The 12,284-nt window shown below is 37.9% G+C and overlaps 1 protein-coding gene across 2 annotated transcripts in view; it reads left to right on the top strand.

Moving 5' to 3' along the window:
- The window catches only part of LOC121863409 (translation factor Guf1, mitochondrial-like), a 63,724-nt gene that overhangs the window by 33,017 nt on the left and 18,423 nt on the right, over positions 1-12,284 (top strand). For both annotated transcript variants that reach the window (XM_042362038.1, XM_042362037.1), the window contains 3 exons: positions 1,112-1,221; positions 7,004-7,130; positions 9,635-9,773. In XM_042362038.1, coding sequence (XP_042217972.1) covers positions 1,112-1,221; positions 7,004-7,130; positions 9,635-9,773 — 376 coding nt within the window. The remainder of the gene's footprint in view (positions 1-1,111; positions 1,222-7,003; positions 7,131-9,634; positions 9,774-12,284) is intronic.

The following is a 12,284-nucleotide window of genomic DNA, read 5'->3' as shown; positions in this document are numbered from 1 at the left end:
ATAAATGATATAATTTTAGGCCGGGGAGACGACGACTGACAAGCAAGGAGGAGATTGGTTGGGCTATTTTCATTCTGTATGACTTGTGTTGGTAAATATTAAAAATAAATGTGATTTCCTCCCCCATATTCAATATTTCTCCTCGTATCAATATTATTATAAATATCTAATTACTGTTGTTTAAAACCTGAAACATCCTGAAAAAATTATAAGTAAGGAAATGGATGGCATATTTTAATCATAAAGTAAGGATCCTCATCCATTATTCTGTCAAGCATGTAAACCCAAGATAATATAGTGGGAAAAAAAACTTACATCCACCCTTCCCTTCCTTTCATGAATATCCCTGCTTTCTTCAATCCCCCTCTCTCTCTGATGAGGAACTTGCATCAAATGGCCCTCCCCCAAGTTGACCATTCCCCTTCTCCACCCCATGTGTCTTACTGTGCAGAAAGGACCTGGCTAGGCACAGGGGTTAGGTGGTGGAGTGGATGATTTCTTTTGACCGACTATACTGATTAACTAGCAGCATTTACTCATTTAGTCTCAGTTTTCTTTCAACATCTACATAACTTTTCTTCCAGTGATGTCCATCCTTCCAGTGCATCCATTCATTAATAGGTTCATATCCTTTATTCTTTGATTATGGTCATCACTGAATCATATTTTGAAGTGATTCTTTCCACAACTTTCTATTTTTCAATTAATGTAGGCACCATATTCTGAAACACCAAGTACTGAATTCAGTTTATTTTAATTTATGCAAAGCACAGCACTAAACACTGATTTCTTCAGTAGAGTAAAAAAATTTTTTTATAAAATAAGATTGCAGATGTGGATATGCATCACATGCATATGTGTCCAAAATGCGTGAGTTACATATATAGAGGCACTTCAGATGGATCACACCTGCCTTCCTCACCATAGACTGCATAAAATTACAAAGACAAATGTTGAAGGAGTGAAAACAAACGTATAGAAGAATCATTACTCAGTGGCTGGAGTGCTACAATTTTTTATAGAAAGTTTATAAATGTAGTGTGAGAAAAGAGTGAGATTTGGTTAAGAAAATCTTTATGTGAATCAGTTCTTTTTGAAATCTTTACTTCAGGTTTTTGGTGGTGTGTACCCCATGGATCAGAGAGATCATCCAGCACTCAGAGCTGCCATAGAGCGTCTTTGCTTGAATGATGGAAGTGTTTCTGTTAGTGTTGAATCAAGGTAGGTAGTAAGTGTAACTGTTCTCCAATTTCACCAAAGTTATGTGTTTACATAGAGTAATATACCTGTTAGATGCTTGCATGACCATGGAAGCAATGCTTATCATGTTGATGTAGTTAGCAAATATGCCATAATTATTTTAGTAATATATTATTAGTGGTCACCCTTAAGTCTTGAAAGAACAAGGCCTCAGAAATTGAAAGTATTGAATCATATTGGTAAACCTTACTGTGTATAGGGTATGTACTTGAAGCTGAAATCCTTCATGCTGTCTCTTTCATTTACAAATTAGTCCCTCAAATTTGAGAAAGTTTTAACTTGTTGAGCTATAATCTTTTTTCATGGGTTAAAATTTATGGTTAACTAATTTAATTCTTGAACGGGAAATTAAGAACTCTAAACTTACTTAAAATATCAAATGAAACAAGAACGTTAACCCTAAATTCCACCCGTGAACAAATAATATTATTAGGGTTGGAGTAAATCACTTATGAGAGGTGATAGTCAAACATATACAAATATTTCTTAAAAACTATAACTAATATTAATATTTACCAATAAGAAGTTACATGAAGTTTCACAAACAGTTAAATATATTTATGTATAAGAGAGAAAAAATAATTCAGAACACTGTGATGGTTTGTAATGTAAGTAACACACGTACCACTGGGATCATTGACCAGGGAGAGAGTTGTCCTAGTAAGAATTGTCACTGGATAAGTTCACAAGATAGGACACACATTTGTAGCACTAAGCCTGTATCTAAGGCTGACACGTCCCTTGGCCAAAGAGGAATAAGTAAGAGGACTTAGCATTAAGTAAGCTGGCCGTGATGATACTTGAGGATGCACTGGAGAGGTTCACCACAGGTTGACAAGTTGAGGAGAGGGGAGGAAGATGTGAAGTCAAGTAAATCTGTAGTAGTGTCTAAGCTCCCAATTCATGCAACGGCTTATAAAACCTTGTATTGAGTGTAGAGCTTGTGGAGGCAGGACTTTCGATACTCGGTAGTGATTGGCTCTACTGTGGGCATCTAGCAGATGTTTCTGGGAACACCTAGCATGAGAGAGGTAGCGGGAGGTACTGACTGGTGCTGCTCTGATCGCCCTATGAATTCTAGAGGCTTCTACACTGGCAGACAGCGTCCTGTGGTAGTGTCAGCTGAGAATTTTATGGAAACATTTTGAAGCAAGGAGGAGGTGGTGGGAGGAACTGACAAGCACTTCTCGAGATTTCTCTACCTACAGACAGTGAGCAAGGGGATGCGTTACACTTTCTTGTATATGTCTGAATCGTATTAAGTGAATGTTTTTATATGTAAGCAGAAAATTCCTTTGAAGTTTTATGTGTCACTGACTTATATTGTATGAAGTTGAGAATATGATAAAAAGTATGTAGGAAGTGCTTCTGTAGTGCCCAAATGACTAATCAGGACTCTTCATTAGAAAATTCAGCCAATCAGCAATGATTGAGGCAGCTTAACTCAAGTACGCATCCTTCCTGCACAGCCACATCTGAACCAGTGGGAAGGTTTCTGCAGTTACTCTTTTGGACAGATACCCAATCTCTCATATCTAGGACTTTCACTTTTCACTCCGTGGCAAGTTTATTTTTTCAAATGCCTTTTGGCCTCCTTAAGGCTTCAATACATTCCAGAGATTCTTGGCCATGTCCATAGAGACTTTGACTTCATTTACATTAATACTGATGACATCCTGGTGGCATCAAGAGGTAGCAAGGACCTTCGTCAGCACCTCCGTCAAGTTTACCATCACCTTCAGGAGTATGGCATCAAGATTCTGCTCAGGAAGTGTGTTTTTATGCAACCTCTGTCTACTTTCTTGTCAATTGAGTGTTGGCAGGTGATATCCATGCACTCCAACAGAAGGTGTATACAATCAGAGATGTCCCTTCTTTGGCCAAGATATTAAGGAAATTTCCTCGCTATAGTCGATTACCACCACTACTTCATAGCCAAGGTTGCAGTCACCCTTTACCCTCTGCATGGCCACCTGAAGGGCTTGAAGGTCACCCTGTCATGGACTCCCTAGCCTTTTGTACCATTAAGGAAGACACTGTTTGTGCCATTAAGGTTGACCCTGTTGGCACACATACGCCTTACGCCTCCATAGATTTCACCACTCCCCTTGTCCATGGCACTGGATGCTGTCCTCCAGCAGAAGATGAATGGTTGACTCAACCCCATCACCTTTTCACAGCACTTCCAGCCCCCAGAGCAAGGAATATCAAGTAAGGAAGGATAACTTTCTTGTAACCATTTTATATTTGGAGTTCCCTTGGCAAGACCCTAATGCCACCTGATGTCTTCTTTGACCAGCCAGCTGTTGCCACTTATAAACAAACTTCACAATGCACCCATTGTTATATTCTTTAGCTTTTAAAGATGCCTCACTTGCTTCAGCAATTAAAGAACTATAGCACTACCCTGCAAGGCCTCAACAGTGGTAATGGAGGGATCCATGGCAAACCTCGTCTAAACGCTTTGTTATTGTTTTTGTTGTGTTGGACAGACAGGCCAACAAAACATTCCAGTGTGACGCTAAACAGCTCTTTGTTTTGCTGGCCGGACCGTGTTTGGAGGAAAGTGCTCAGTGTGCCATCGCCTTAACTCTAGGCGTCTTAGGTGCACGGAATAGCTAACTCGTTAGCTATTCTGTCCATGCAGACACTTCTGCTGAGAGGGAAAAGAAAATGCCATGATCAGGCATTAGCTTTGTGCAGCGCCCGAGCGACCCGAATAGCTAACAACCAATCAAAGATTTCTCCCACTGAAAATATCTGGATCATGGCCTCTTCTGGAGAATATTTTGATTAATATTGAAGATTTGAAGGCATGTAAGGTAATAAAAAACTGTGATACAATAATAAAAATAATTCTAAATATGGTAGTATATTGGATAGGACCAAAAACAAAACGTATGACGTGAAAGAATTGAAAAGGATTGCACTAAGTTGAAACCTGTTTTGGCTCTGCCCGTTTTTAAGTGGGCACTGTCCGATTTCATTAGCCATTGGTGACTTTGGTGTAAGAATATTGATAATTACTCAAATATGATTGAAACCTTAATATCATTACTCATAAGATACTTTTAATAAGGATGAACAAGTTGATTACAGTTCTGCAAGTGCAAAAATTAAGACTAAACAAGCCTGAAATTTGTCATATTTCGTGTACAAATATGCGAGCACCTAGCTGCGGGAGAAGCTTACAGCTGATCTGGTTGTTAAGTGTGGTTTCAGAGTCCGGGAGAAATTACCTTTACAACGAGCCCAATTTTTTGTGTTATTCTTATTTATTGTTGACTGATTGACTTTTTTCCTTTTTTGTCTTTCCATAATTTTTTTCACTATTTCTTTCTGTATTGTGTCCAAATAAAAGTTCTCCTTATTTTATTGTTTTCTGAAGACTGTGTTATACAACACTTATTCCCAAGACACGGTATAATGTCGTATTTTGTAATGACAGTTCGGGAATAGCTAACGCATCTAAAACACCTTCCAGCTGCCGCATTTATTGTAACTCACTGTACTTAAAATGAAATTATAAAAGTTGACAAAAAATCATTACAATACAGTACTCTAATGTAGCTTAGAAATAAAAAAGATATAATATAAAACTATAAAATAAGAAAAATGAAGAGCATGGATATGTACGAGGTCTGTCCGAAAAGAAACTGAACTTTTTAAATAGCTCGCCAACAAGCCGGCTCAGCGTGCTCGTGATGGGAGCACTGTGTAGCGGTGGCCTTGACCTTTAGTCTAACACTAGCCGCATCAAGCCATGTCAATTCGTCATCGAGCTACATGTGCTAGAATGAAAGTGTGTTTAGTGCACTTGGCGATTTGTTGCAAGTTGAACAATGAAGGATCTTGAAGAGCAACGTCTTTGCGTGAAATTGGGAAAAACTTTTAAGGAAACTTTTCAAATGTTGCAACAGGCTTATGGGGAGGATTGTTTGAGCCGTACCAGCGTTTCAAAAGGGGAAGAACAGCCACCGAAGACGATCCCAAATCTGGACATCAGAGTCGCTCAAATGTGGAGGTGATGTTGATCGTCTTTTTTTATTGGAAGGGCGTCGTTCATTATGAGTTTGTTCCACGTGGTCAGACAGTCAATAAAGAGTTTTACTTGGAGGTACTGAAGCGTTTGAGGGAGGCAGTGCGAAGGAAGAGGCCTGAGGCGTGGACAAACAAGACCTGGATGCTGCACCATGACAATGCACCTGCTCACGCGTCGCTCCTTATCCGTGACTTTTTGGCGAAGCACGAGACGACTATCGTCCACTAGCCGCCATACTCTCCGGATTTGGCCCCTGCGGACTTTTTTTTTTGTTCCCAAAGTTGAAATCCACCCTGAAAGGTCGCCGATTTCAGATGATAGAAGAGATAGAAGAAAATTCGCTACGAGATCTGCGCACCATCCCTCAAAATGCGTTCCTGGATGCGTTCCAGAACTGGAAAAAACTTTGGGAGCGGTGTATCAACAGTGGACGGGAGTACTGTACTTTGAAGGAGACAAGTCTGATCAAGTTGTAAGTAAAGCAATAAATTTGTTTTTTTAAAAAGTTTGGTTTCTTTTTGCACAGACCTCGTATGTGAGAAGTGAACAGGTGAGTAGGCGGCTATAGCCAAGGCCTTGGCTATAATTACATAACCGACTCACCAGCCCAGCCGCCCCGTATATTGTTACTTGTAATGAAAATATAAAAGTTTTGGGAAAATCATTACAATACTCTAATGTGGCTTTGAAATAAAGAAAATGTGATAAAACTATGAAATAAGACAAATGAAGAGCATCAGTGTATATATGTTACTTGGGGGGGGGGGGGCTAAATCAGTTATTTTGCAAAATTACCGGCATGCATATTGGTAATTTTGCAAAATAACTTAAAAACAGGCTAACCAAAGTTAAAAAAAATCGAACAGGACCACTTCACCGTGTATCAATCTACACAAGCCATCTTAACCTAACTTAATCATAAGGTTAGGTTAGTATAGGTTGTCTGTCTGTAAGTTATTTAGCAAAATCACCAATATGCATGCCAGTAATTTTTCCAAAAAAAAAGTAACATATACATATACAATATGTGGGAAGCGAATGTGTGTTGAGGCAGTAGATTACTAGCCTATAAAGGCATGGCTGCGCTCCCTCCTGATGTGATGTCACGGTATACACACAGATAGAACCACAGCCACACGTCTGTGTATTGTGTCGCCAAGAGGATGGTTTGAGTGGAAGAAGCAAGTTTTTTTTTACATGAAATATGTGCTATTGTATTTTATGATATGCTTTGTATCGATTTTATTATTTATTGTGGCAATAAATATGGGAGCTCACCCCTGTTGTGTGTGGTATTAAAACTTACTATTATAGCTAATTTGGGGGTTATTTTTATTTTTATTATTATTTCATTTTGGTGCCTGTCAGTTGAAACTGCCACTTGCCTGGATAACTGGAATTCTACTGTACAGTACTCTACAAATTTACATTCATTCAGCATGCATATAGACAGTTAGGGCACACAATGTTCATAGACTGTGCCGGTATACAAACAATATTGTTTACAGTGATAAACAGTAAGGCAGTGTGATCAAGGAGAGCTAATAATACTTATAAATACATTTGTAGTTTTTCATCTTGTTTGGATAGATATAGAAATCAAAACTTCAAAGGGTTTTTGTCAGTACAGTATAGGCAATTTTGATTTAAGTTTATATCTTTAATATTGCAGATCATGCATTATAAAGGGCATTATTCCAGTTCAGCTTTGGGTCAAGGTTGGAGACTTGGATTTCTTGGCCTCCTTCACATGGATGTGTTTAACCAGCGGTTGGAACAAGAACATGGTGCTCAAGTTATTACTACAACACCTTCTGTTCCTTACAAGGTTAGTTTTTTTTTTGGGGGGAGAATATTTTCCTATAGTTACATGTTCAACAGAAAATGCATTCCATGTCATTTAATGCCAGTAAGTGAATTCTTAAAGTTTCTTATTAACAATATATCTGACACTCCTTTAATTTTGTAATTAATTATTTTGTGAGGTTTTGGGTTATTCAATATTACAATTGTCAAAAGTTTGGCCATATTGCTTCAAGATATTCAGAGAAGGATGACTCACTAACTTGTGTCTTCCTCATGGGTAAAGTACCTATGAGTGAGAAACTTGTGCCAATTTTTCCGCCCTTGATGTACCCTGTCAACTAGTCAACCATTTACTTTCATGCACAGAGTATCTATGAGGGTCTTTCATCATTGGAACACAGGGAAAATGATGCCATGTAATAAACAGGAACTCCCACACATGCCTGCGCCCATACACCCATGTAAGCAACCGTTAGAATGTTTATAGCATTTGTCAGAACAGAATGGATGCAATTAGTTACAGCCTCAAGGAAGATCAGATGTAGGCCTATATAAGGTGACATGAGGATAGCTCCACCTATACCGTGGACTAACCAATGGTGAAACAGAACATAAGGATCTTTGAAAGAAACCCTGCCCTGACTGGACACTGAGAATGTCTGTTCAGCAGTGAGTATGCAGTGTTAGAAAGACAGACAGTTTAGCTACTGAAGTGATAGAGTGCGGAGGTTATTCTGGGTGGCCCTGCAAGTGTTGTACTGAGGCATGGTAACATGTATTTTAATGTTTTCCTGTAGTCGTGTGGGTGTATAGCGAGTTCTTTTTCCCCCACAGTATCTAGTTAGAAATAGGACGAACACATCATTTCATATCACGTCTTTGCTGAATAAATTTAACTTGGAAGATATCTCTTTCCATTTCCCTTCTTAACTAACACATTAACCTTAAAAAAGGGGGTCCCCCATTAACAGATGGATGGTTACCAGAGTATATAGAGTCAAGTGACCCACCTTTAATTAACTCCAGTGCTACCCTGGCTGAATAGAGTAAGTAGATCAACAACCTACAGTTCTGCTATAACGCGATAGTTGTGTTCTTGTAAAACATCGTGTTATAGAAATTCACGTAATAGAAATTACAGGGCTTATGGAGAAAATAGGGTTAGGTGCAGATTACTACTCGAAATAAAAAAAAATTTAGTAGTTAGCCTAACACAAAGGTTAGCACAGTCTAAATAAATGTTACATTCATATCTAATAATGAAATCATACAGTAAATGTAACACTTTACCTTGAAAAAATATGAATATAACTTGATGGGGGAGAAGGGTGATTTTGAGGTTGATAACATCGAGCTTCTCTTCAAGGGTTATAGCCTTTCTTTTACGATCATCACCCGGAATGCGATCGCCAGAACGCTTCTTGGAGATATTCTTCTTTACCATATTCACAGTTAATACCACAAAATTGGAGAAATAGTAAGCAAAAATCGTGTTACAGCAAACAAGCATTCGCGTTATACAAATATCATTCCTCTAGTCATAAATCGCGTTAGAGCCAGTTCGCGTTGTCAAAACACGCGTTATAGCAGAACTCACTGTATCTTATAGCCAGGCTAAACCATGGATACCCAAAATTTAATGCCACAGTTGGTGAAATGGTATTTTACTCTACAAAGTAAAATCCATGGCTAGTGAAGGATTACAGTACTGTATTACATAAAAAGTTCAGGGTACATTCCCTGGCTGCTGGCTGGTCAGCTGTTCTATATGTAAACAGATAACCAAGAATTTAATACGACATAGTAATTCATCTGGGATTGAGTGGGGTTTTTTTTTTGGTGGGGGGGGGGGGAGGGCTTGTTAATTTACAATATTAATATTTTATTTACCTGCCACCAAATGAACTTAATAAAAGAATTGCATACTGTACTGTCGTTTCAAGGGGATTGCAAGACCGGAGGGGGAATTTTCTCCTCAGTCCAGCCAGCAACCTCCCTTTCCTACCTTCTCTCCCATACAGAGTTAGCTTACTACTCCATTTTTATTATTTTATAGTTTTATATTATATTTTCTTTATTTCTAAGTCACCTTAGAGCATTGTATTACAATATTATATTGTAGTCACTTCATTTGGAATAGAGAGGTACTACTGAAATCTGAGGAGGGGTTCAGTATACAGTTTAGAAGTTTGGTATAGAGAGGTGATACCAGTGGCGGACTGGCCCACCGAGATACCGGGAAATTTCCCGGTGGGCCCCAAAGTGATGGTTCCTTTGACTACGTTTTAGGATTAAGTGGGCCCTTTTGGACCCTTTTGAGTGGGCCCTTTTTCAAGTTTTCCCGGTATAAATTTTTTTACCCAGTCTGCCACTGGGTGATACTGTACAGTACACATCTTCGACCATGTTTCTTTTATATTTGCTTCAGATAATAATTTTATGCTTTGCACTGCAGAATAACTGTTGCACTTAATTGTGATAATTATTATTATTTGTTATTATTATTATTATTATTTCTTTCCTCAGATTAAAGTGCATGGTACCCGAGTTATACGGGAGTACGGTGGAGAAGAAATAATCATCACTAACCCATCGCTGTGGCCTGATAAAAGTCATATTGCCGAGACAAGTGAACCATTTGTCTTGGGTACTATTATCTCACCTGGTTAGTGTGTTATATATAACTATAGCATGAAAATATACAATTATACTTTGTTACTCTCATTGCATGGATAAATCTATTTAGCCTTCATGCTCAAGTGGTACGTGATGCGGGTTTTTCAATATTAAGTGAGAGAAATGTTTCGTTCCGGATTACATAAAGTTCAAATAAGCTTATAGCATTCCTACATATATAATGTATTACAGTAGGTTCTCAAATTTCGCTAGTTTTTAATTCAACGTTTTTTATTTGGACAAAAAAAACACTATGCAATTTCAAATTTTGACGGCGGAAACTCGAATTTTGATGGGTTTGAGCGGCCCGTCAACATTCAGACCTGCGCAATCGTGTAAACAGCGTCATTTCTCTTATGTACAAAAGATTCATTATTGTTTATTACTGAATGTTTTTTTATTGAATTAATGTTTATGTGTGCAAAATGAACAATACAATTCATTAATAATATGTAGAATATTAAAACACACAAGGAGACTGTTAAAGAAAATCAGTTATGTTATTACTGCACTTCAACAACTAAGGTCTTTAAGTTTATGACAAGGTTATTAAAAGAATATTACGTCAACAATAAAAAGAATATGAAACAGAACACTCGGTTGAAAATCTGACGTATAAGTCTGTTGTCACCGAGATGATTGTTATTTACTGAACAATGTTATATGCAAGTAACCACAGAAATTGTTTTATGAATAAAGAGAAAACTGTATACTGTACAGAACTACTGTATAAAGATAAGAATAAGAACAAATAAGTGTAGGGGTATATTGTACAGTATGTGGAAGACAAATGTTTATCTGGGAGCAGAGGGGAGGAGTGGGGTAGCATGGGAGGGTGGCTCCCTCTCCTCTCTCCCACAAGATTCCTTTAACACTTCTTTATGCAATTTCACCACAATTCTCAATAATTTAGGATCATTTGCTGCCAGGTTGATAAAATATTATCCTAAAAGAATCAGCTTTCCTGAAAAAAGAATCTCACACTGAACACCATGAGTCATTTGTTTATGAAGAGCACAGCTGATTGGCTTACCACAATGTCTGTCTTCAACACTTAATAGATTAGTACAGTACAGTTGTGTATTTATCATCACTTAATAAATACTATTGCCATGTATTTATCACCACGTAATAAACACTATTGTAGTGTATTTATCATCAGTAAGTAATATTATATTGTACAGTATTATGCATCTGCATATACCCTGGTTTATTCATTAATCATTTGTCTAAGTCTACAAGTAGCCAAACTGAGTCATCTTATAACACTAAAAGGTAGTAAATAATGTTTTTAAGAAGGTATCTTCATATCAAATACTGTACTATACAGAGTGTTATAGTGACCCCTGTTGTAAGTTGGTCTACTGAAAACTCTCACATGAACGCATCTTATCCTTTTATTTTCAAGTCATATTACAAATTACATACAGTATTGTATTTTTCTCTATTACTGAAGATGTTATATTAATCATGATGAACCATCAACCCTAATAGGCCAATCATATGAGAATATAATACTGAATCAACAAATAAATAAACCTGATGAATGCGGCAACACCTGATCAGCCCCATCCTGCTTACATAATCAAGTGTCCTAGTCCTCAGTAGGCCTGTAGTAAATCTGATTAAACCATTGTACAGTATTCAGTAAGTGTGGTTCATTTCATAAGATTTATTTTCATTTTTTTATTATTAATTCCCACCCCCCTTTTTCTGGGTGACCAGAGCATTTCAGAGTCCTAAAAAAATGAATTCGACAGTCATGCACCAGTTAACGTCCGACCGCATATAGTCCGTGCCCCAAAAAACCACGGACGCCCAAGGATCACCACCTGGTCGCACTCTAACGGAGACACGATGATCCTCCCATACTGGTCAGATATGTGTTAAAGGAATATGCTTCCTTACTTAGGCTCTCTTAAGCATTTGCTCAGGTAATGTTAACCTGGCTAATCTATTGAGGATAAAATCTTTCACCTACAAATTGACAATAACACATTTGCTGTAATCAGACATATCTAGTTGCCTCAACAATTGCAACCCCAGTTGCAATTGGGGTTGCAATTTCAAATTCTGTGGCATTACTAAAAATAGTAAAGTTTCTGGTGCACTCTAAGATTAAGAGAGAAAACGGAGGACTCAGGCATCCTGATGTGAGAGAAAACGGACTCGTATGACGGGAGACCAAATAAAAAAAGCATAGCTACATGTTTTGTGGACTACAGTATTAAGCGTACCCTTTTCATCACTTTGTAATAAACCTAGCCATGCCTATGTGTGTTTATGATATTTACCATAACATTATATATATATATATTTAGTGGGTCTAAATGGTCGTAAAATGGGAAACTTGGGGTTGGGTCTTGGGTGCCTGAACCAATTAGAATAAATCCCATAGGTTCTGTACTTTCGTTATCAGCGGGGTCCCAATTAGGCGCGATAACCAAGGGATGACTGTACTGTACTGTATATACTTGTGACACTGGCCAGTTGCTTCTGG

Source organism: Homarus americanus, unplaced genomic scaffold (genome assembly GCF_018991925.1).
Source record: "Homarus americanus isolate GMGI-L3 unplaced genomic scaffold, GMGI_Hamer_2.0 scaffold19518, whole genome shotgun sequence".
NCBI classification, from domain to species: Eukaryota; Metazoa; Arthropoda; class Malacostraca; order Decapoda; family Nephropidae; genus Homarus; species Homarus americanus.
This window is presented reverse-complemented; position numbering and strand designations above follow the sequence as displayed.